The following is a 23854-nucleotide window of genomic DNA, read 5'->3' on the forward strand; positions in this document are numbered from 1 at the left end:
TCGGAAATAAGATACGATTTGGCCCTTGGTATTGATGAGCAGCTGCGTTATATAAAAATAAATGTGACATTAGTGTTTCCTATTGCTCAATTCGCCAGCCACGCGAAACAAAATTTTTCCGTCACTGTACGCTGTAAATAAAATAATTAGTCCAAATATTTTAAATATACGTTGTTAGCAGGGAGTGTCGTAGATAAAACTTTCTTTATTTGTTCCTTGCTATTAAAGTATCAAGAGACTTGTCTCTGATCTTATAATATTTAGACAGTAGTAACAACAGTATTACGTGAATCTTGTCGATCAACTCATAATTGTTAGCGTACTGCAAAGTGCTTCATTGCCAGGGTCGCTTGTACATTAGAACTACTAACGTCTCGTTCTAAGGTTTCTGCGTATAGTATCTACTGTTGGTATAGTAGCATAGATTCAATGTCAATCTCGATTAAAATAGACTAAGTTGAAAATGATAATAAATTATGTATTTCATGCCTATATTTCACAAATTCTTTAGAATAGAATAGAGTCACTAACGCTATTTGACAAGGCCATTGGAGCTACACACGTGTAATTAAAATATACGTTGGTTATACCCTATAATTATAGACATGTATAGCATAAACGGACGTAAATGTATAAGTTACCATGAACAAGCACAGAAATGTTTAATGATGGATTTTGCATGATTTTAATGCACAAATGTAGACCTAACACCCTCTAGTGGTTCTATGAAAAGCATATTAAATTAAGGAACGTGTGGAATATGAAACTGCGAAGTACACAGACGAATCAAGCCGGACATTTATGAAACGTCAGACTTACAATTAAATTACGATTTTACGGCATTTTACGGTAAATAACGTGCTTTTCGTCAAGAGTTTTCGTTTATCTAACAGTTCTTTATCGATGATCACAACGCAACGATATAGTGAAACTTTTGATTCGGTTTATCGTTCCACAGTGAAATCATTTTTTGTCTCAGGTTATGGCTTTCCACAATCTATCATTTTTGTTACGCTTTAATTAAATAATACGTATTTTTTGTTTGTCATCCGTTACTACTTTGTGGGAACCAGAAATTAGAGCCTTGTATGTTTGTAATATATCTGTGACAATACATAGATACCAAGATATGATTGTGTTATTTTTCAATTATAACAATTTATAAACATTATTGATAATAAGCGCTAATGCGCGTCAGACATCGTAGTACCTGACGTCAAAATGATGTTGAAATGAATAGATTAAACAATATTATACGTATATATGTGTTTATCTGTTTCATTTGTACTTATATTTTTTATTTTTAGAAAAAGTAAATGTTAAAAGGAGCATCTTACATAACATATTTTCTCTATTGTTTTAGAATGAAAATGCTGTGTACCTACATGACATTACTGAGTATTAATGCTGCCTGAAGATAAGGCATACATAAACAATATGACCGAAGGTTAATAAATATAATTGTTTGTAGTTCACTATATCTTTTGAAGTTTATTATCTTATGTGTTTACTTTACACAGTGATATCTATACATGTGTATATATTGTATGAACATGTATGTGCATATATACACATATATATATATCTATTGAAAGAGATACATAATAAATTAAATGATTATATTGTAGGAGGAGAAACACAACCAACTCCTGGAAATGAGGCTCAAACTGGTATGTTTCTAGTTTTAGTACAAATTTTTATACAAATGTGTTCTTTTCAAATTTTCATGTACTGAAAGTCAAGTATCAAGCTTAATATAATTAAGTTAGTGTTCATTGTAGGCATCTGTTACGTTACAGAATGGGGCTTCATCTGTTAGTCTCTAACATCATGCAGAATCAGTAGTGTTAGGACTGAGAATATTCCTTTAGTAGTAGCTTTTAGAATTTATCGTATAAAATAGTTGTGTTTAAAATATCCTTACAGTTTCGTTTAACAATAGTCGAGGGAAAATTCCAAATTTCCCAATGTGTAAATTTGTTTTTTTTATCAGAAGCCTTTGAACCCAGAGCCATACATGGCGAGGGATTACACGAAACAACAGCAGAATTGTCTTCTCAAAGTGTACCTGAACCTTGTCAAGACCTACTTACCGTTCATGGAACAACTCAAGGAGAAAGCAGCGATGCTGTCAGTATTCATACGGCTAGTACTTCGGTTTCTGGCAATGGTAAACTCACAGTTTATATCACAGTGGTTAATAAAATATGAACAAGCATTTAAAAAAATTTTATTGTATTTTAGAGTCAAGTTCTAGTAGAGTGAGTGCAATAACTGTAGTGTTACCTTGGGGTGCTCAGAAGGAAACAGTGAAGCCTCAACAAATGGGAGATATGGATCTAAGACCAGGAGAGTTTGTAATGCGTACCTTGTTTGCAGAATTCACATCGCAAGCAGAGAAAAAAATGGAGGCGGTCATGACAGAACATGTAAGTGACATATTTGTGTAATATTTACTTATATCTAATACTAAATATTTCACAGGAAAAACCGCTTTCAAAAGTTTTACAAAGAGGAGAAGATCCACAATTTGATCAACTCTTATCTGCATTTGGTTCAGTCGCAGAACATTGTTTGCCTTCTATCCTGCGAGCGCTATTTAATTGGTACGAACGCCAGTTGGTTGATCAAGGCAGTGATCAGAAAAAGCCTGCTCCTGGCAAAGAAGATCAAAAAGGGAAAAGGTGAGGAAATATTTTGAGAAATTCTATCAATGATTGTGAAAATCTGCAAATCAGTATTTTATTTCAGCATCATGTATACAATAGTATCAGGAAGCGTGGAAACAGTTGAAAGAAGTGAAGCAGACTTGCTTCAAGAACGGAGGGATCTTGCAGTTGAATTTATATTTTGTTTAATGTTGATAGAAGTACTACGTCAATTACCATTTCATCCTGGTCATGAAGATTTAGTAACCTATATAGAAAATATCGCTTTCAAACACTTCAAATATAGAGAAGGGTAAGGATTAATAAGCTCTGTAGAATTACTCTTCTATATTCTTTCTATATATTCTACGTTTCAGCATCCAAAATGAACCAAATGCGGCAAATATTCATATCATTGCTGACCTTTATGCAGAAGTAATAGGAGTTCTTGCACAGTCTAGATTTATGTCAGTTAGGAAACGTTTTATGATCGAATTGAAAGATCTACGCGCTAAAGAACCAGGACCTCATACTACTCAAAGTATTATTTCATTGCTAATGGGAATGAAATTTTTCAGAGTAAAGGTAATTAAATAATAGCAGTTACTTCATCATAGTTTTAACATTAATTTACGCTCATGTATTATTATATAAATATATAGATGGTACCAATAGAAGAATTCGAGGCCTCGTTTCAGTTTATGCAGGAGTGTGCACAGTATTTCTTAGAAGTGAAAGATAAAGATGTTAAACACGCTTTGGCTGGTCTTTTTGTCGAGATCCTAGTTCCTGTTGCTGCTGTAAGTTTACAATTTACAACACATTACACATATACACATCAATATGTTTGATCAACATTTATTGTTTCTCAGGCTGTTAAAAACGAAGTTAACGTACCTTGCCTAAAAAATTTTGTAGAAATGTTATATTCTACAACTTTAGATATGTGTACCAAATCGAAGCATAGATTGGCGCTTTTTCCACTTGTAACTTGTTTATTGTGTGTAAGTCAGAAAACATTTTTCTTGCAAAATTGGCATTACTTTCTAGCAATGTGCCTTTCACACTTGAAAAATCGGGATCCTAAAATGTGCCGTGTTGCTTTGGGTATGATTTTTGTACTAAGAAACGTTACCGTGTATTTAAACATTGTGTCCATTATTTATATTGACTTTGCAGAAGCGTTGTATCGTTTACTATGGGTATATATGATACGTATCAAATGCGAGAGCAACTCAGCAACTCAAAGTAGATTGCAAAGCATAGTAAATTCTTTATTTCCTAAAGGTTCGAAGGCAGTAGTGCCACGCGACACTCCATTGAATATTTTTGTAAAAATTATTCAATTTATTGCGCAAGAAAGATTAGATTTTGCGATGCGGGAAATAGTATTTGATTTGTTATCTGTGGGTCGGCCAGTAAAAATAATTTTAACTCCTGAACGGATGAGCATTGGACTACGAGCTTTCTTAGTCGTTGCCGATAGTTTGCAACAAAAAGAAGGAGAACCTCCTATGCCGCGTACAATGGGTGTATTACCTAGCGGCAACACCATACGCGTCAAAAAAACGTTTCTCAATAAAGTAAGTGTAACAAATAATTCTATTCATTATTTTATCGGCAAATATTTACTATGATTCTATATAATTTAGATGTTGACAGAGGATACCGCAAGAAGTATAGGAATGTCTTCATATTTTCCACATGTTCGACGGGTATTCGTGGATATATTACGCGCTTTAGATGTTCATTACGGAAGACCTCTTATGATGACAAGTACGCAAAATATGAATAAAGAACCAGACGAAATGATCACTGGTGAACGGAAACCTAGAATAGATCTTTTTCGAACTTGCGTCGCTGCAGTTCCTCGTTTAATACCTGATGGAATGACTGGTGCTGAATTAGTTGATTTATTATCTCGTTTAACTGTTCATATGGACGAAGAGCTTCGTGGACTAGCATATCAAAGTCTACAAACTTTAGTGATAGATTTTCCTGATTGGAGACAGGATGTTGTTCTTGGGTTCACTCAGTTTCTTGCTAGAGACGTTCAAGATACTTTTCCACAGCTTGTTGACAATGGCTTAAGAATGCTCCTGCAACTTCTTACAAGTTGGAAAAATGCATTGACAAGTCCCAGTATAAGATCTAAAGAGCAATCGGCAGAGAGTACAAGAACAAACGCACGTACGGATGGTATCATTAAAAAAAGTGAATCTGGACAGAAAATAGAGCCTGTCTCGAGTGTTTTCCATTTAGTCGAAGGTTTTGCATTGGTTATGCTCTGTAACTGTCGGCTTTATCCACGAAGAATAGCTGTTCATATATTACGCGAAGTCAAATATTTATTAAAGACGCTGGGTGAGTTATATGCAGATGGAAATTAATATAAAATTATTAAATGCTAACAAAAAATGCTTGTGTACTTTAGGAGCTTTGGAAGACGATCAATCTGTAATTGATGTGATAGATGCTTGTTGTCCTGTGGTTTTGGAAAAATGTTATCATATGTTGCCACCTGCAGAAAAAGCAGCAGCTGCTTCTACATCTAACGTCGATCTTCAATGGATAGCTGAAAGAAGCAGTTGTGTATGGACAGCAGGTAACAGTAATGTATATTTTTATGCAGTCGATTTAATTTTTAACGTTTACTAACATGTACATATTTTTTACAGGCCTTCATGATGACACTAGTACAAAGAGTTCGTCTTCTTTAAATTTAAATGGAGCAGATCCATGGGGAAGTTGTCTGTTTGCATTTTTAGAGAAGGATAGAGTACTTACAATGTGTCCTACTGCTGTCGCACATTCGTGGCCTATTGTTTTTACTAGAATAAATTCTCTCTTCTCAGTAATCGATCCTACGTAAGACTATATTAAAACTTTTAAAATTGACAAAATGATTTATCATTGCAAAAAAATAAAGTTTGTTTCTATCATTCTTTTTAGGCCTGTAAATGATAATAGAGCTTCTCTTCTGAGAAGTTCGACTGCAGTTCGGAAGCCCGTAAATGAAAGGGACGTCTATATGCACGTTTGGAAGAATTACTTAACTTTTGGTTATAGAGTTGTACCACCAGTGCCAAGTCCAGTTGTACGGTGTGCCAGTCCAGATCTCAGTCTCAGGTAAGTTGACAATTAGACAGTATTGCAGGAACATTAGTATCACGTCATTTCATTATTTATTATTCGTTCGAACCAGTTTGAAATTATTATATCAGACCATAAGGGTTGAGTATATTGTTCGATGATGTATTAGTTATGTAGTTTTAAGATTACATTAATTCTATTTGCACAAACCAATGATAGATCCTAACTATATATATTACATTGTGGAGTTTACAGTTCTATCATTAGAGCTTTACGTGTATTAAAAAAAAAAGAAATGGATTATCAGGTGGAATTAATATTATTTGGTATTAATTGGTGTGGGGTCGTGTCTGCTTATGTCTGTTGTATCACGGAAATACTTTATGGGTACCGGTTTTTTATTCGTTCCGTATAATTCTAACAAAAATTACAAATGCTGCGCACTGTGGAACATAAAATAATTCTTGATTATGACATGCATTTTTTGCTGTGGCACGCACGTGACGATTTGTATATCTAATGTCCGATATAACGCAAGAATGTCTAATCTCACGTAATGTTTTCTGGATTGTTCTGCACTTTGCCCCCGGGAATCTATCGTTGTACTACAGTCCAGAAAAAAAATGATAGAACGCTTGAAATACTTTTTATATTAAATAATCCTTAACAATAACAATTACCCAAAGTTTCTTTGCTAGATATTATTTTGGGAAAATGATCGTCTTCTGTTTACTAGTAAAAATAGAATTCGATCAAAACTTTGCAAGGACTTTTGATGATTTCAAGCGTCTTATCATTGTACTCAAACAAACGGAGTCACAGTTTACATTTTCTTCTGTAACTTTGTTGAAATATATTCTATATGGATGACCGTTAGTGTACAGGGTGATTTTTATAAAGTAGTACAAGCTATAAATCTTTTCTATAAATGGTTTTCTAAGAAAACAACTTGTAACTGTTTACGACGGTTCACCCTGTATAGAGTATGTAGAAATTGTATATTTTCTTGTTCTGATTTTACAAAATATACAAATCTATAAAGTGTTTCATCGTTTCGTCCCGCACTGTGGTAATATAAGGCGTCATACAGAAAGGAGGAGCACCAATTTGTACCAAGGCGCGCTTTGCACTCGGGAGCGGGACTCGATTTCGCACACTTTGTTAAAACGCACATCTCGCTTCATTCTCTGTAACATTTCTACTTCGCATGCCACTGGTCACTGTCTCGCACACGTACATCTGGATCTTAGAATAGTAGTTTCTGAGCAGTAAATAATGTCTGATACAAGGAGCATTGGTGGTACACTGTATTGCATACTCTAGTGGTCAGCATACGGTGGAGTTTGGTGTGTTGTGCATGAGTAAGGAGTTGAGTCAGAGCCTGGAGAATCTCGGCGGGGCGCAGACCCTGCCGGGTCGGTTCTCCGTTCCGTCCATTTCCGGCATCTACACCAGGCATAAGCGGACCAGGTGAGCCTAATTAACCATTGCGAACGACCATGCTTCGAAGTCACCCGGGATTTAAACGGTCGTTGGTAATTTGCACTACTTTTTCGTACGAGCCTTTATTTATTTGTAAGTCTTTTAGCTCGAATCCAACCTAACCCGCCTATTTACTATCTGTACCATGTATTTTTTATTTAATTTCCTTGCATAGCGTTACGACCGTTCCCGACCGCTTTAATCGAATATTATATTTATCAGTCGCGCACGATCTGTGTGTCTGTTAGCGTGTGACAAACGGCTAGAAAAAGATCACACCGATGTACGACAAAATTTCAACTTACTCGTAGCTCGTCGCCGGACAGCCTTTCCGCCGAACGGGGCGACAACAAGTCACCCGGTACAAATGCAAGTCCCGCGGCCTTGTACAAATTAACCGTACCTCTGTTGAGATGCGAGGTGGTGGATGTTAGAGATGCCGCTGTGCAGGCCATTGGCAAAGTGAACTCCGATGCTTTGAAGTAAGTAGACTGACGATAGATAGAGATGATACATTTTAAACAACGGTTATTACATTTTAGAGATTTGATGGAGGAATTGGTTCCTTATATTCGCGAAGCGGTTGACCGTAAACAAGAGAACATGAGGCGACGAAGACGAAGAGACGCTTTAAGATTACAGCTGGTGAGAGTGTTGGAATTAATTGCTGAATATGGAACATTCGGTATCTGGTTAGTCGCTGATTTCATGCTTTTCTATACATTCATCTCGACAAGTTTGAACAATGAACCAATCCCTCTCGTATACATTTGTTTAGCCCCGCAGTATTGGATCGCGAGACACAATCGCTTCATCCAACGTTCGTCGAATACATTGATGGCGCGCGTTTGTACTTGGAGAACGAAACCGACAAGGAGGCACCTGCCGTGCGCGACATAAAATTGCACTTCTGTAACTTCATTAGAAAAATGATCAAGAGCTTTTCGTGTAAGTAATTTATGCCTGGAGAAATATTCGCAATAATGTTCTGAAACGACTGGTATTCTTTGTATTACAGTGGAGACGTGTCATACGTTGTTAAAGAGAGATTTAAGACGGAACTTGTTTATGCTGTTCGCTAGTTGGGCTGGCCCCTATGGCCGACCGCTTTCGACCACATCCTCCCTGCACGAAGAAGAAAAATCTTGCACGGAATTACAGCTCTCGTCGCTACAAGCTATGAGCGGACTGTTGTGTTGCGGACCTTGTTTCAATCCGCAATCGCTTTCGGAAGAAGGGGCGATATTGTACCAGTGGTTAGACTTACTGTTAGCCAGCAAGGACGAGAAAGTAATTGTTAAATTATTCGTAACGTACATACGACTCACGTTTAATGTTAATCTCTTTAGAAAGACACGACGCTACATGCTCGACGATATTTCTCAGATTTACGCCCTCGCCCGTGAAACAGTGGTTTTGTTGTTGGAATGTAACCCAGATATTGGAACCCTTCTCGATTGGGTAGTCGACCGATGCTATACAGGAGCTCCTCAAGTAGCTGATGGTTGTTTCCTCGCCTTGGCAACCATATTTAGCGCAAGGTTAATGCCACATACGCTTCTTCAAGTATTTAAATATTTTTAGTCTAGCACGAATTTTATTTTGCAACATCCGATGTGTAATCTTTCTCAAACGTTTTAAGACTAAATTAAACTGTCTAACGTTTCATTTATTTTCACGTGATAAATCATCTTTTCTAATAATTTCTCACCAGACACCACAAGTAAATAATGGACAAATGTTTTTATTTGTTGGACATCGTTATAAGTGTACAAAAAACTCGGTTGTATCTCTCACGCAGAAATATAATAAAAAGTATGTTAACAATTTCTTTTTATAGAGAATACCCTTGCGATCATTATACGAGCATCATCAACGTTACCTTGATGAGCACGGGTTGCCCTCGTGCCCCTGTTCATGACGCGGCGCTTCAACTTCTCCAGCTGCTCGATCAAAGATTTTTCGGAAACGTGGGTCCTCTTCCAACTACGGAACCGGAGACCGGTATGTTTATAAAACATAATCGCTCGTTTCCTTTATATTCAACATGCCCCTACAATAGTGTCTAGGAAAAGAAGATTTCAGCATCATGTTTTAAATATTTGTAACATCCTTCACGGTGAGATAGTGATTGGTTCTTGAAATTCTTCCCGTGGTTCCTTGATCACGATCGTGTGTTGCATTATTTTGCCGCGCGATCGATGCTAAAAGTAAATACATTCAATACTAATTAACAAAGCCTGTAAACGAAGCAACTGTCGATTTAAATGCCTTATAAGTCAGGATCACAGGTCAAATATGGTAAACATTTAATGCTTGATATTTTATAACAGAATTAATTTTGCCTCAAAACCTCAAGTATTAACGGGTACCTACCATTTTGCGTTCCATTGCTAGACACCTGCGTGATGGTCAAGTTCCTTCGATGAAACCGCTTCAAGAATATGCAACGTATCGCTCTTCGGAAATTCTGCCCCGTGGCACAATACAAGATGAAATTTATCCCGAAGTTGGTGTTGAACAACAAATTGGAAACTTGTTGCGCCAGTTCCACGTAACGGGGTGCATTGCTCTCCTGAAACTATATTTTTGTTGTATATACAAGGTATGAGCAGAGCGATAGATCCGATAGAAAGTCAAAGGGAATATTTACGTGCAGAAACGCATGGATCCTCAAGACGTACGCAGGCAAGTTGAAGCAGAGAAAAACGCTGGAAACGACGAGGAGCATTTTCGTGATCTTTGTTTGCGCTAGATTGTTACGTGGGTTCTGCGCGGACGGTTGTCTTTCCTTCGCTATCCGCGGCTCGATGGTCAGAGATTTTCTAATTTTAATATGTCTATAGATAGCTCGCGCGATCAGCACGTTCAGGATGACTATCACGACAAACGGTATCGCGAACGTCAATACAGTGTCGATGACATTGTAAACGGCCGCCCAGGATTCCAGCCCTTCGGCCAAGTGGCCACATTCGGTCACGTTGCCCTTCTCATTGTGCTCGAAACGCGGCGCCGAAAACCATAGGACCGGACTGCATAAGATCATTGCCAGTCCTGTTAGCGCGGCGACCATAACTTTTGCCCTAGCCACGGTGCACATCGACCGACGATAGAACGGGTATTGCACGGCTATGAATCGTTCTATGGTAAACGCCACGACCAGCCAAACGCTCGTGAAACTACAAAGGGTGGTCAGATAGATGAAAAATTGGCAGAAGCCCGGTCGATTGAACAGACCGACTTCCAACATGTTCAACCAAACTACGAAAACCGATGCGAGAAAGCCGGTATCGCTGATGGCCAATGCACCCAGGTAGATGCTCGACGAGTATTGGCACAGTTTCGTTCCGAAGAATACGATCACGGACAGGCAGTTACCCAAAGAACCGAAGTACACCAGGATCGGCGTATAGTAAAATTGGATGCCACGGAATATGTTTTCTATCAGCTCGACCATCTTCGTTCGGTGATTTCGAGCAAGAAGGTTCCGTCGGTACCTCGTTCCGAGCCCGGAGTGTTCACGATGACGCGTGGCGTTCAAAAATATTTTGTTTTTGTTTATCAACTGACATCCCGCAGATAAAAATACATTTTAAGGGGATTTATATCTTTCACGTGCAGCATATCGGACTACCTTCTGTTTAGAACAAACTTTGGGAACGAGAGCAGAGAATGTTTTACAATGTTTTTAGTATATTGATAATGCGATAGTAGGAATTCTTCGATACCATTGATCCTTTTAAAATAATTTTAGCACGAAGCAGGATTTCAATTGTGCAGGATTTCATTTATCTTCTCTGTTACAGTAACGCGTTAGAATCATCGAGCTTTACCCAGTTTCTTAATCACTCGCTTTCAGTGATTGACCTTTTTCATATTTTCTGACTCTTTAAAGCAATCTAACAAGAAAACAATTCTGCTGGAAAGCCGCCAAATTCTCTTGATGTCTTCGAACGTTCACGAAGAAGTTCATAGTTTATTAGGATCCTTGAAACGAACGCAAAGAAAATTCTGTAGAACTTTAAAGAATCGTCGTGCGTCAATGAATATTCGATATAGCAATTGTACAAATTTTTTAGACGACTTACCGCGCACAGTATGGAAATACACTTTAACGGTTGCTTGTGTAAATGCATTCACTCAATTTTTATTTTCAAACTTATTAATGTATTTTGTTTGAACGCTCGATGATAATAGTCATCCAGTTTTTTTTTTATAATTTCACAACAAATGTTTAAATTGTTTACACGTGTATTTTCACTTAGAAATGTTTTCCGGTAAAGTGGTCCTGGGTAATGGATGAGCAACTTAACTAGTGTGTATACTGTGGGATGCCGTCTCGACTATTTCTGCATGGTGCATCGGCAACCGTTCCTGATAAAGTCCAATGCATCTAGCTTCTGCGCACCGAGGCGTTGTGCGAATTCTTGCCGGTTGCGTGAAATCCTAAAAAAAGATGAAAGCGAATTTTTATCTCTGATCATAATTCATCACCAGTATAGTAACAGACCTATAGGGCAATTATTTCCATTACAGTAGTGCGTTTCATTAAACGCCGTGGTAACGAAACTGCTAATTAGATTACCAATTGTATACTTCAGCGCGCGCTATTATGAAAATTGTACGCATGCAGTGTATAGTTAAAATTTAATGTATTCTCCGAGTACTGTTAAGGCAAAGTACGTTCTTTAATTTTATCGTTTCTTGTTTCAGGTCAGGATGATATCGTTGGTGGTTCATCGACTACGGCCACTTCTGCACCAGGACAACAAAGCAATCCTATCGGCGGGTTGTCCTCGAATGGAACAATTAAGGGTGGCACGCTCGACGTACTTCTGTCGACCACATATTGTCGTAATCAGATGTATCTTTCTCGTCAACTCGCTCAACTTCACCCGGAACTGACGATGCCTATGTTCAGCGGTGAGTTCCTCGTTCTCCGTAAAAAAAAAATTTTCGTGGAACACCCGAGATCAAACAACCAGACAAAGATGTTCGAGTGCTCGAAATATTCGGATGATTCGAATTCGAGCCAAGAAAAATTCGGTGCGTCCAAGTGGGCCGAGTATACATGATCGTTCGAGCAGCGTTGGGCAAAATGTGATCTGATTAACTCGAGTAAAGATAATTTGAGATTCGCAGTCGATATTACATTGGACAACTCAAACCTTTTGCTAGCAGTCAGCTAGAAATAATTCATCCATTTATAACTCCGCCTAATACCTCTTTCTCCAGATTGTATGTTTGCACAGAAAATATGTTTTGTTCGTGCCAGCTTTGAGCACCGTTTCCGACGAGCAATGATAAATTATATTACTCCACCGAATTCAGATGACATTTTACACCTATAAAAGCAAGTTCCTTTGTTTGATTATTTAAACGAGTCATCGTTTAATTTGATAAAAAAAACGGCAAGCTGTAAAATTATTAAAAAAAGAGTGAACGTTGAGTGGTTAAAAAGAATCAAGTTATAAGTCAATATCAATATATTTTTTAACATAAAGGCATTATACTAGAAAATTTTGTGGAAGATCCCACCGAAACTGACCCAAATACCATAATGCGAGCACACGCAGATGCAACTAATATTTCACTAAGAAAATTACCAGCATACATAAGTAAAGCTATGCGATGTATAATATGTACATTAGTTCTGTATCACTTTCAGAAATTACACACAGATTTCAAACAGCCAGAAGAGAAGTACGACAGCTGTTACTCCAATATTTGTTACCTTGGCTGCACAATATGGAACTGGTTGACCCTAATGTACCGCCTCCTTCCAATCCATTGAGTTATTACCAGGTAATGTTACCAGAGTATACAATAAATTTGAAAAATGATCCTATTTCCATTTGAAATTGACTGAAAATCAATCTCGGAATAAATTAATCAATGGTTCAAGGTAAAACTCCAACGATATCACGATAAAATTTATCGGTTTGTATTGTTCGATACGAAATGGACAAAAAAAAACAACACTGCCTCTGTATAATTATTAAAAAAAAAAAAAGGATTTGGAGGCGCCGGGTATCGATCCCGGTACCTCTCGCATGCTAAGCGAGCGCTCTACCATGTGAGCTACGCCCCCTTCGATCTGATTTAATTCACGTGTCGTTTTCAAGGTACAGCGTGATCTACTTTTTGGTGAAAGGATTATAAAAGGATTTTGGAGGCGCCGGGCATCGATCCCGGTACCTCTCGCATGCTAAGCGAGCGCTCTACCATCTGAGCTACGCCCCCGTTGATCTGATTTGCCTCAGAATGTCATTTTGTATGTGCACTGCGATCCACTTTTGGCGAAAGGATCAAAAAAGGATTCTGGAGGCGCCGGGTATCGATCCCGGTACCTCTCGCATGCTAAGCGAGCGCTCTACCATCTGAGCTACGCCCCCGTTGATCTGTTAACTTTGAAGGATCATTTGTCGAGTTGGGAAAGGATTTTCCTTAGTAAAGGATCATACTTATATTCTTGGAAGCACTGTACGCTCATTTTCTAAACCACTATACGCTGCTTGTCTATTATTGTACATCAATTGTATGCTACTCTATGCTATTCACTCCGATTAAATTTCATTTCTCATCTCTTAACAAAACATTGTTTTATTACTTCTAAGGGATCATCTGTGTATGTAACTCATTCCTTAAAAAGTCTAGACGATTATTATCACATTGATTGCCTAGAGGATTTTTATAAATATTTCTCTGGAATATACCTCACGATTTTTTTTTTTTTTATAATTTACTGTACGCTCACCATGGCACAGTATTTTTTTATCAACGTTTTTATTCTCGCAAGTGTTTAATCATTAGAAATAGAAATGTCAGTATCACTTGTATGCTAGTAACATGGCAGTCAATGTGTAATAAAATGTTTCGGTTAGAGTTGTTTTTTTTTATCGGCATATAACATTTATTTATCGCATTATCGTGTTCTAGAATGTTTTGTGTATGTATAAACGATGTTTTCAGATGAAAATTTGGGAAAAAAAGTATTTTGGAGGCGCCGGGCATCGATCCCGGTACCTCTCGCATGCTAAGCGAGCGCTCTACCATCTGAGCTACGCCCCCATTGATCTGATTTATCTCGAATGCCGTTTTGTATTTACATTGCGGTTTACATTTGGCAAAAGTATCAAAAAAGGATTCTGGAGGCGCCAGGTATCGATCCTGGGACCTCTCGTATGCTAAGCGAACGCTCTACCATCTGAGCTACGCCCCCTTCGATTTTCTCCCTTTTACAAATCACAGTATTTGGTTCATCTTTTTATTTCGATTTTTACTATTAAACCATCAGCTATAAAATATTACTCTGCGACAGAATTGTTGTATTTGCTTTTTTTGTGATTACTTTTGTAAGCGATTATATCTTTAATCGCCTACTGAAGTGGGTATCACAGATAAGGATGCATCAGATTTATAATGATGATGAGCATATAAATTGTAATAACTCGAACAAAATAATATACATTAGATAGAAATTGTACATACATTTTTCGAATTCAAGCGTGAATTCGGTCATCGCTAAAGTCAATACTGTGTCGTGCGAGTATGGGGGTATTTGGCAACCGTCCTGCAGACGTCTCGAAAGGGTCAATTACCTTCGAATTCAACCCCAGAAGCAATTATCTCGAGTATATGGTCGAGTGTTCTTAGATTAAAAACTCATCAATTATTTTAGAACGTTTAACTCTCCACCTTGTTTAAATTAAGATCTTTTAATGTAATTACGAGATCATTAACTAGAACGTAATGATTTGAGCATTTGTTAAATTAAATGTTAAATTTGTTTATACAGTATTATGCGAGTGACATGTCGCGTGGTGGAGCACGAAGAGAGGGTTGGGGTAGCGCCGAGGCAACGGAAATGGTGCTAAATAACTTATTTTACATAACTGCTAAGGTATAGTAAATGGTATAAAATATTAGGTCATCAAAAATATTTGCAGCGATTTTTAATCAAATTAAAAATTATACAGTTTTCCGACGAGCATCCCAAAGAGACGGAGGAACTTTGGTCAACTTTATGCGGCTGCTGGCCTAACAATTTGAAAGTGATAATTCGATATTTAATAATCGTCTCTGGAATGGCACCGCAAGAATTACTTCCATATGTAAGCCTATCTTCCACTGGAAATTTTATGGTATTTAACTAAGATTTAACAAATATTAACATACATTTCAGGCGAAACGGGTGGTGTTGTATTTGGCAAGAGCACGTCCAGATCGTTTAGTGGACGAAATGATGACGGAACTGCAGACAGTCGAAACATTAAATTGCTTAATCGAACGAACGGAAACTCCGCCGTTTTATAGATTAACCAGTATGAGAAAAGCTTCTTCTCACAGCGACGCACCCGCTGCTGATCCTGGAAATCCTCCTCGCGATCTGGGCGTCGAGAAGGGTACCATTCATACGAAAAGGCACTCGGGCGAAGACCCCGTCAAAACAGGGTAATTTTTGCTTAAATTGCTGTACGAATGCTCGCTCGTTGCATTTGTTTATCGATTGATTATATTAATAATGAATTGTACGTGTACAGCTCGAAATCCGATACCGCGTTACGGGCACTCGCTGGATTTCAAACCCCAAGGGCAGAAAAGACGAGGACTGCGAGCGGTCCGCCAGTTCTTCCAGACGATTTGTCCACTCCTACAACGGAAGCCGAGGTACGCAGACTATTTAATTTTAATTTGTTCATAATGTTCAGTCAAGGTATCAAGGTGGGAACACCAGGGAACTCGAGATATAACTTGAACAGGAAATTATAATTGATTTTACATCCTAGCTTTATGTTCATAGCGTTTGTATGATTGATTTCAGTTGACCACCGACGAATCCTGTTACGGAGCACGTAACGGACCTGCTGGAGTAAACGGAAAAATTTCGGCCGGCGGCGAAAAGTTTGATATTCCTCAACCGCATCCGCTACCGATGCCCGAGTACGGTGGATATTTTGCTCCGCTTACAGAGTATTTGCCGGATAGTTCGCAACCAATAAGCGGATTTCACAGGTAGAACGTTGTCGTTTATACAACAGGTCCCCGGAAGATTCGTTTGCTCGACGCATTTGTGAATTTCAGATGCAACATTGCTGTGATGCTGCTCACCGACGTCGTCGTCGACGGCATACAACTCGACTGGGCTATCCATGTCCCCTTAATGTTACACATAGTTTTTCTCGGCTTGGACCATTCGAGGCCTCTCGTAAGGGATCATTGTCGTTGTCTTTTGTTAAATTTATTAGTGGTCCTCGGAGACCATCGGGATCATCTAGGCGTCGCGCGAGTATTGTTGGCGTCAAAGACCGAACAATTGGGTTTAGGTCTTTCTACTCCAGCTTTGCCAGTACTCGAGCACAACTTCACCGAGGTTGATCCAGAGTTTGATAGTTATTTGTACGGTCCTCCGCCCGCACCACCTCCTACAACGCCTCCTCCGTCATCTTCGCCACCGCCGCCTTCTTCATCTCCTCCTCCGCCTCCCCCACCACCGCCGCCGCCACCACTTCCGCCACCGCTGCCGGAATCCTCCATATTTAATTCGACGCCTCCGCCCCCTCCGCCTCCTCCGCCGCCACCGTTTCCACCTTCTAATAACGGAACGCCTACGCATTCACCAATTCCGAACTCAACGTCCACCCCTCCGACATCAATGAATCACGTGAATCACTCGGTCACGGACAACTGCAAAGATTACTCGAACGCTCACGCATACGGTGAGGAGATGAAATGTCTGCGATTTTATATAATATCTAGACACGGGACTAATATTATCAATGCTACAGAGTCATCGGTATGTAACAATTGGACACCGACAACAGGATCAACAAACGTGGTACCTCCTGTTATTGTTACACCGGAAGATGCAAATAATTGGGTCGGTCCGCAACCTGGACCGAATATGCCAATCCAAGATGTAATCAAATCTTTGATAAACTTCCTCGCTTCTAGGTATGCTTGATCAAATTATCGGTGATTAGGAGAATACGTTTTCAGAATATGAAGTATCTTTTTCGATAGGATCAACCAACCACTGTGGAATTACGAAGATATGACTGCTAAAGTGTGGTGGGTTCGCAGTGCTGAACAACTAACAGTATTGTTGCGACACGTACTACGAGTATTTAGAGATTCCTTGCCTCATGCTCTGGTTAGTCAACGTTGGGCGCAAACCGCGTTGCAATTAGGCTTGTCCTGCTCATCCAGGCATTATGCTGGAAGATCGCTTCAAGTATTCAGAGCATTGCGAGTTCCTATTACATCTCGAATGTTATCTGATATCTTATCCAGATTGGTGGAAACGGTCGCTGAACAAGGGGAAGACATGCAGGTATAAAAAATTGGTAAAAATAACTCTGTTTTGTCGCTGTTGAAATGGCGTAATTCGTCCATAATTTTATCAACAGGGCTATGTGACAGAATTGTTATTGACACTCGAAGCAGCCGTCGACTCGCTAGAATCTGATTTCCGGCCTCTCGATTTTATGAAAGAAATATTTAAATCTACTCCGAATCTGAACAATAAGGACCCAGCATCGGGCGGTTTGATTGGCGGAAAACGCAGTCCAGGAGGAGGAAATGGGTATCCAGCCGGTCCGTGTATGTTTTCTCATCTGAATCAAGGTGGTCACACAAGGAGTACCAGTTACTCGGTCAGCTACTGTATGAAAAAGTCAAGCGGCGGTAATTTGGCAACGAGCGAAATGAAAGGTTTGTGACACCTATATCCGCTAATACCTTCACAAGTGACCATAGTAATCTTATTAATATTTACAGAATTAGATAACAGATGCAACAAATATCCAAATTCGAATCTTTCGCGTTCGAGATCGGCTCAGTCTTTGAAGTTATTGGGCGACTCGGCAACTCAAGATGATAAAATGACTATTTTGGCACAACTATTTTGGCTATCTGTATCCCTGCTCGAATCGGACTACGAACACGAATTCCTCTTGGCATTGAGATTGTTGAGCCGTGTACTGCATAGATTACCACTGGATCGACCAGATGCTCGAGACAAGGTCGAGAAATTGCAACAGCAATTAAGATGGAATTCGTTCCCGGGTGTACACGCATTATTGTTAAAGGGATGCACTAGTCCAAACACGTATGAACCAGTGGTAACATTATTGTCGCAGTTTACCCCGTTATTGGATCTGCCCGTTGTTGATCCCACTCAGAGCCTCGCATTTCCAATGAATGTTGTGTCGTTGCTTCCCTATATGCTTCTAAATTACGAAGATGCTAATGAGTTGTGCATCAGGAGTGCCGAAAATATTGCACAAGTAACTATTATACATCAATAACAGTTGTAATATTATACTCTGTTTCAGTTTAAACGTTACCAAGTTCGACATGTATTTTGTTTTGTAGGTGAGTGCTGAGAAGGGAAAGAAATTAGAGAACTTAGGCACTGTTATGACGTTATATAGTCGACGTACTTTTAGCAAAGAAAGTTTCCAATGGACAAAATGCGTTGTCAAGTATCTTTATGATACATACGCCCATCTCAGTTTCAATATGCTTGCTTTTCTGGTGGAAGTACTTGAGAAGGGCCCGGGAAGTGTTGCGTTACCAGTGCTCAGTATCATACATTGTATGTTACATTACGTTGATTTAGCTTCTCAGGCTGCTCAACCGATTAACACAGAACTTCTCAGAGTGATTTCAAAATATGTCGAGGTATGGGAATTTTTTCTAAATGCTAGCGAAGTCTAAGAAGCCACAATATTTGCAAACGTTTTTTGCATGTAGTTGATATGTCATGATGTAATACTAGGGTCCCCATTGGAAAGAAGCCCTTAAAATATTGAAACTCGTAGTCACAAGATCGTCAACTTTAGTAGCACCACCTACTTCAGTGCACGGTTCATCTTGGGAATCTTCTTTAGCATCTCCGCATCCGAGCTTCACCGATACCGAAATATTTACCAAAAAAGAGCTACCCGGTAAATTGATACACCTTAAAATATATTTTGCATGAATGTGAACGTTTAAAATCATTATATTCTGTTTTTCCTATTACAATGCGGAACACGCTCACTGCATGGATCGCTTATCTGACGATGCACAGGTTGCGATAAGAATAATAATAATAACAATAAGTTGTAAACTATCCACGAAATACAGTTATTATTTTTTTTAATCAAACTCCGTTACGTATTTATAGTTTATTTCGATCGACTTAGACTTTCAGACTTTTTCTCTCGAAATCTTCATTATTATACATTTCAAACGCTTTACCGTTCTCATACTTACATTTATATTTTCATAGAAAAGGTAAAAAGGTATTTGTTCAAATACATAAATTATTAAATTATTGGCTATATGTAAACGTTTAAGAATGTTTGACGATAAATTGAATTGTTACGTTGTATTTGTAAATAGGAAGGACTATGGATTTCACATTTGACTTGTCTCAAACGCCTGTAATTGGTAGACGGTGGTTAATACGTCAAGGTGTGGAAGAAAAGTCACTTGGTTCTCCTCGATGTTCATTGTCTCTATCACCAGCCGATAGCAATGCAGTTTCCGGTTGGAAACGACCATGGATGTCACAGGTTAGACAAAAATAAATATAAAATGTTAACATTATTTATATCGAAAAAAATTTATTCTTCAGGGTCGAGTTAGAGAATGTCTGGTGAATCTTTTAACCACATGTGGGCAACGCGTTGGACTACCAAAGAGCCCCTCTGTAAGTTTTTATCAGCTTAAAATCTTTGTCAAAAATTTGTGTGATTTATACATTCCCATCCACATTCCTATCCAGTAGTTTTCCTTCGAGAAATGATATCTTTTATTAAAACTGACTCTGGTTATGTACCCCTTTTTAGGATGAACACATTAGTTCAATGACATTATATAGCAAGGTAACAGGTTTCTTTAAATGCAGCCCGCACTCATTGTCACGAGAGTACAAAAATATCTGTTTCTACTCATATGTGATGTCTTATCAATACAAATTTAACCACGCTTCAATATGCTTTGTACAAATGTTTTGACCTGCACAAAATATTTCGAGACAGAAAAAGATTTCTTCTAATTTCTGTAGAATTCTTATTGATGCGCAGTAGATTTTTGTGTAGCATGTTATTTGTATGAAAAAGAGTATGTCGGAACACAATGTATACGTGCATTGTTGTAATTATTAAATTATTGCTATATCAGAGATTATGCAAACAAAGTCTGTATAAAAGAATTTCAGTAAACACGTACATGCACAATAATCGCTAAACTTCACAGCATCGTCACATAGTGGAAAGAAATGTTAAAATGTCATGTTGAATAAGGATCCTGTTGTTATTTTCTCATATTCCTGTTCATTAATTAAAAACAACAAATTTGTAATGCAGGTGATATTCAGTCAAAGTTCAGATTTAATGGAAAGACAATCATCCATGGCTTCTTCGACGGAAGAAGTTTCTGGAGCGAATAACGATTTAAGCGGAGGATCTAGAAGAGACGATGAACAATTTGGCGTGTTTAAAGATTTCGACTTCCTTGAATATGAAAGCGAAAGCGTTGAGGTAAGAATTTCAATTGCATAAGTCAATTTTCGTTATTATTTATATAATTTAATAGCATGCTAATATCTTTAAATTTATTAATATATTGCAGGGTGAAAGTACTGATAATTTCAATTGGGGAGTGAGGCGACGACCTCTTAGCGAAGGAGAAGAAAGAGAGCCAAGTTTGAGACAATTTGAAGAAAGTTTAAGTGAAAAAACTCAATCATCCAGTAAACATACCAGCCGGGTAAATAAATAATAATCAATTTTTAAATATAAGTATAAAATCGTAACGGTAGTTACTATAAAGTGATAATATTGAAATGGTAGCGCGGAGTCGCGGAAGAATCATCGGATGACGAGGCTGGTTCAGAATCACCTTTAGACGAAGTACCCGGTGGATCTGGAACGGGGCAAGAAGCGAATAATATTCCTGGAATGTTCCCTCCGTCCTCTCTTTCATTGATTCCTAGTCGCACACGTCACGATTCTTCGACAAGGTCTGACACATCGTAAGTTTCTCGTTTGAACATTAAATAGGTGCATTTAATTGATTTATTTTTATCGTGTGTATACAGTGGTTCTAGCGCTGGAGATTTAGGGGACGTAACGCCTTGCAACGCATCGCCAAATCTTTCGGCGTTAATGCCTTTTAGACAAGTGGTGCGAGACGATGCCGAGGAACTTTGGCGGCAACAAATTCAAAATCTCATTACGCAATCCCTATACAATACACTAGACTTTTTCCAGCTGTTAAGCAGGATTCTGAGGGTAAATATGTTCTCCATTTCAGCACATTAATAATAATTAATACATTTTTTATCACCGCCAGGATGTAAGCAGTAAATCTGTTACTCTCACGCGAGAAGCCAGTGCCTTATTGTGTAACGGCAGCCCAGCCGCCACCCAATTAGGTCATCATTTATCTAGTCACGCTGATCTGCTTAGCTCAAAGGCTGATCCACCTTTGATCTGGTTTTCGATTGCGATTTTTGCGAATCAACGACTGAACGAATCTTTACGCTTCGGGATGTTAGAAATCCAAGAGCATCTTGAAACGTTCCTCGACAAGAAAGATCACGCTACCGAAGTAAATAGCCGCTAATTAAATGTGTTACGTATACATCCCGTTATTAATACGAAATTGTTTACAGTGTTTGGAAGCTGCCAAAGCAGCAGCTAAACTCCAAGCATTAGGCGGTGGACATACTACAGAGGCAGGACTCGAGGAGATGCTCTTAGATTTAGGCAGAGCTCTTTACAAGCTTCATCTCCAACTATTACTTTTGATCGAAGCTTCGAATAAAATGTTATGCACTCTTATGAACGCCGCGAAGAACGTACAAATTCCACTCCAAGATATATCTACAGAAATTGCGAATATGAAAATTGCTCTGAGTAGAGCACTTGAGGAGAGCACAGAGAGCGAAAGAGGTACACCAACTCCAACGCCTAGTCCTAGTCCTCTGCCTGGCACTGGCGCTGTCGAAGAAGTTGCTCGAGTCGCGGAGCTATTGAGGAATGCACGATGGTGCCCTGCCCTTGAAGCTGTAAGACTGCACAGAGCTCAGTGGCCTGGAGATCCCTTTCACGATGACGATGATGTGACGACTGCTGTTAATATGTATTGCAAATACTTAGGGCAAGATAGATCTGGTACATACACTAACAACTGAATTACCTAAAGCTACGCAAGTATCGCGATTGATCGCCATGTCTTTTTTTACAGATATTTTTGTGGTTACACGAAAGGACGACGAGATGTCAGAGATATTCAGTAGATTAATGGAAAGTTTGTTCCAAATTTTAGCGGCTGTTACAGGTTTGGAAGCATCTACAAAGGCTGCTCGGTCTCAGCAAGATCATCCTAATAATTCAAAAAGTGACTGTTAACTTGATAAGTATTAATATCATATTATAGCAAACTATTTCTCTAAATTCAAGTCTTCGTATAATTTAATTGTGCGTGCGTTTTACCTGTGTATTTAGATATCTTATATACGATTATAGACGTATGTATGCGTGTGTGTATGTATGTATGTATGTGTGTATGTGTGTATGTATGCATATCGCGAATAATTGTCATAGTAATTAGAGAAACACGCACGAGCGAAAGCACGAAGTCGTCGATTTTGTCGTTTCTTTTTTTAACACGAATGCAATGATGAATGTATGTAACTATTCGACTAAATAAATTCTCGAAAACTTAACGAAACGGAATATCTTTTTCACAATCTCTGCATCTTAAAAAGATGCTTTTGGGTAAACAACGTTCTGTATTCAATGTTCTCCCCGAAACCGATAATCGATATCCTTACCAATATTATCGTACGACAACCGATTTTATCGAAAGACTCGTAAATCATGCAGTTGGAAACGCACTGAAGATTATATCGAATATGGTTTGTAGAAAAGAACTGGAATTTTCATTTCTACGATAAAAGTTACACTTTCTGATATAAATATGAAATTTACCAGGGCATCCTATCCAGTAACCGTTATTCTGGCAGAACTATGCGAAAAATGGGCTATCATGGGAACATGTGGCCTACGTGCGGCAGTTTTACCATTCGAACCGGACTAGAAAGCGTGATCGCAGAAATGGAGTCGTGGAATGCATCAGCAGTACAACTTTTATGAAAATATTTCTTTTTTACAAGAAGTGTACATGAATATTCTTGTACAAAACTTTTGTAGGCTTTGAAGGACTGGATGTTTCATGCGACCTTCATTGGTCTTGAATGTAAAAGTGGTACGGAATTTTACTCGTATCAAGTTCTTTGGAGTGTTCCAACTCCAGCGTATCCTGAACCCCAAGTAACGGTCAGCGTGTATTTCTACATCGCAGCAAGTCCCGTTTATCCCCATCATTTCCCCATCGATGTGAGTTGTTTATATTTTAACGATATGAAAATCATTTTAATGCCACGAGTTCATTTGTTACCAGGTCTCGTACGGTTACGAAGGATTCCAATTTTTACATGACTTAAACATGATCTTCAGACCGAAATGGTTGTACGATATCTTGGATATGAAAACGATGACGTTTAAATCTCTTCACTTTTAACACATCATAATTTTACTTTGTATATAAATCGACATTATTTGTTTGTAAAT

General features: G+C 38.5%; 1 protein-coding gene and 5 non-coding genes across 8 annotated transcripts; 1 reads left to right on the plus strand and 5 right to left on the minus strand.

Annotated features, from left to right (window-relative positions):
• The first annotated feature begins 746 nt into the window (after positions 1 to 746).
• LOC122395398 (protein furry) lies at positions 747 to 22937 on the plus strand. Of its 3 annotated transcripts, XM_043392933.1 has the most exons (46): positions 747 to 849; positions 1364 to 1447; positions 1629 to 1670; positions 1994 to 2170; positions 2245 to 2429; positions 2485 to 2684; positions 2752 to 2961; positions 3026 to 3233; positions 3311 to 3448; positions 3521 to 3755; positions 3828 to 4231; positions 4301 to 5012; positions 5083 to 5253; positions 5327 to 5516; positions 5601 to 5777; positions 7065 to 7211; positions 7535 to 7705; positions 7766 to 7915; positions 8002 to 8171; positions 8242 to 8513; positions 8610 to 8764; positions 9064 to 9227; positions 11937 to 12146; positions 12892 to 13028; positions 15022 to 15126; positions 15203 to 15337; positions 15409 to 15677; positions 15767 to 15893; positions 16048 to 16238; positions 16308 to 16942; positions 17012 to 17177; positions 17247 to 17556; positions 17633 to 17936; positions 18003 to 18511; positions 18600 to 18908; positions 19006 to 19174; positions 19614 to 19786; positions 19849 to 19923; positions 20063 to 20098; positions 20582 to 20755; positions 20847 to 20984; positions 21068 to 21249; positions 21316 to 21508; positions 21570 to 21827; positions 21892 to 22393; positions 22467 to 22937. In XM_043392933.1, the coding sequence occupies exons 2-46, from the start codon at positions 1405 to 1407 to the stop codon at positions 22628 to 22630; spliced, it is 9792 nt and encodes a 3263-aa protein (XP_043248868.1). In that variant the 5' UTR covers positions 747 to 849; positions 1364 to 1404; the 3' UTR covers positions 22631 to 22937. The 3 variants fall into 3 exon arrangements, with proteins under 3 accessions (XP_043248868.1, XP_043248869.1, XP_043248870.1); XM_043392934.1 differs by lacking the exon at positions 20063 to 20098 and having other exon boundaries at positions 22467 to 22936; XM_043392935.1 differs by lacking the exons at positions 19614 to 19786; positions 19849 to 19923; positions 20063 to 20098; ... (5 more) ...; positions 21892 to 22393; positions 22467 to 22937 and adding an exon at positions 19300 to 19432.
• On the minus strand, positions 13242 to 13314 carry Trnaa-agc. Its single transcript has one exon. It is a non-coding gene; the product is annotated as a tRNA-Ala (tRNA).
• On the minus strand, positions 13394 to 13466 carry Trnaa-agc. The gene has a single exon. It is a non-coding gene; the product is annotated as a tRNA-Ala (tRNA).
• Positions 13546 to 13618, minus strand: Trnaa-agc. The gene has a single exon. It is a non-coding gene; the product is annotated as a tRNA-Ala (tRNA).
• Trnaa-agc lies at positions 14222 to 14294 on the minus strand. Its single transcript has one exon. It is a non-coding gene; the product is annotated as a tRNA-Ala (tRNA).
• On the minus strand, positions 14373 to 14445 carry Trnaa-agc. Its single transcript has one exon. It is a non-coding gene; the product is annotated as a tRNA-Ala (tRNA).
• Positions 22938 to 23854: the final 917 nt, after the last annotated feature.

This window comes from Colletes gigas, unplaced genomic scaffold (genome assembly GCF_013123115.1).
Source record: "Colletes gigas isolate AHSC1104 unplaced genomic scaffold, ASM1312311v1 Colletes_gigas_Sc00005, whole genome shotgun sequence".
Lineage (NCBI taxonomy): Eukaryota > Metazoa > Arthropoda > Insecta > Hymenoptera > Colletidae > Colletes > Colletes gigas.

Excerpts from the sequence above, each read along its gene's own strand:
- LOC122395398 (XM_043392933.1), top strand. The coding sequence starts at position 1,405 with ATGCTGCCTGAAGATAAGGCATACATAAACAATATGACCGAAG. Across the intron at positions 15,338-15,408 it reads CGCAAGAATTACTTCCATAT|GCGAAACGGGTGGTGTTGTA; the intron begins GTAAGCCTATCT and ends CATACATTTCAG. Across the intron at positions 20,099-20,581 it reads CAATGACATTATATAGCAAG|GTGATATTCAGTCAAAGTTC; the intron begins GTAACAGGTTTC and ends TTTGTAATGCAG.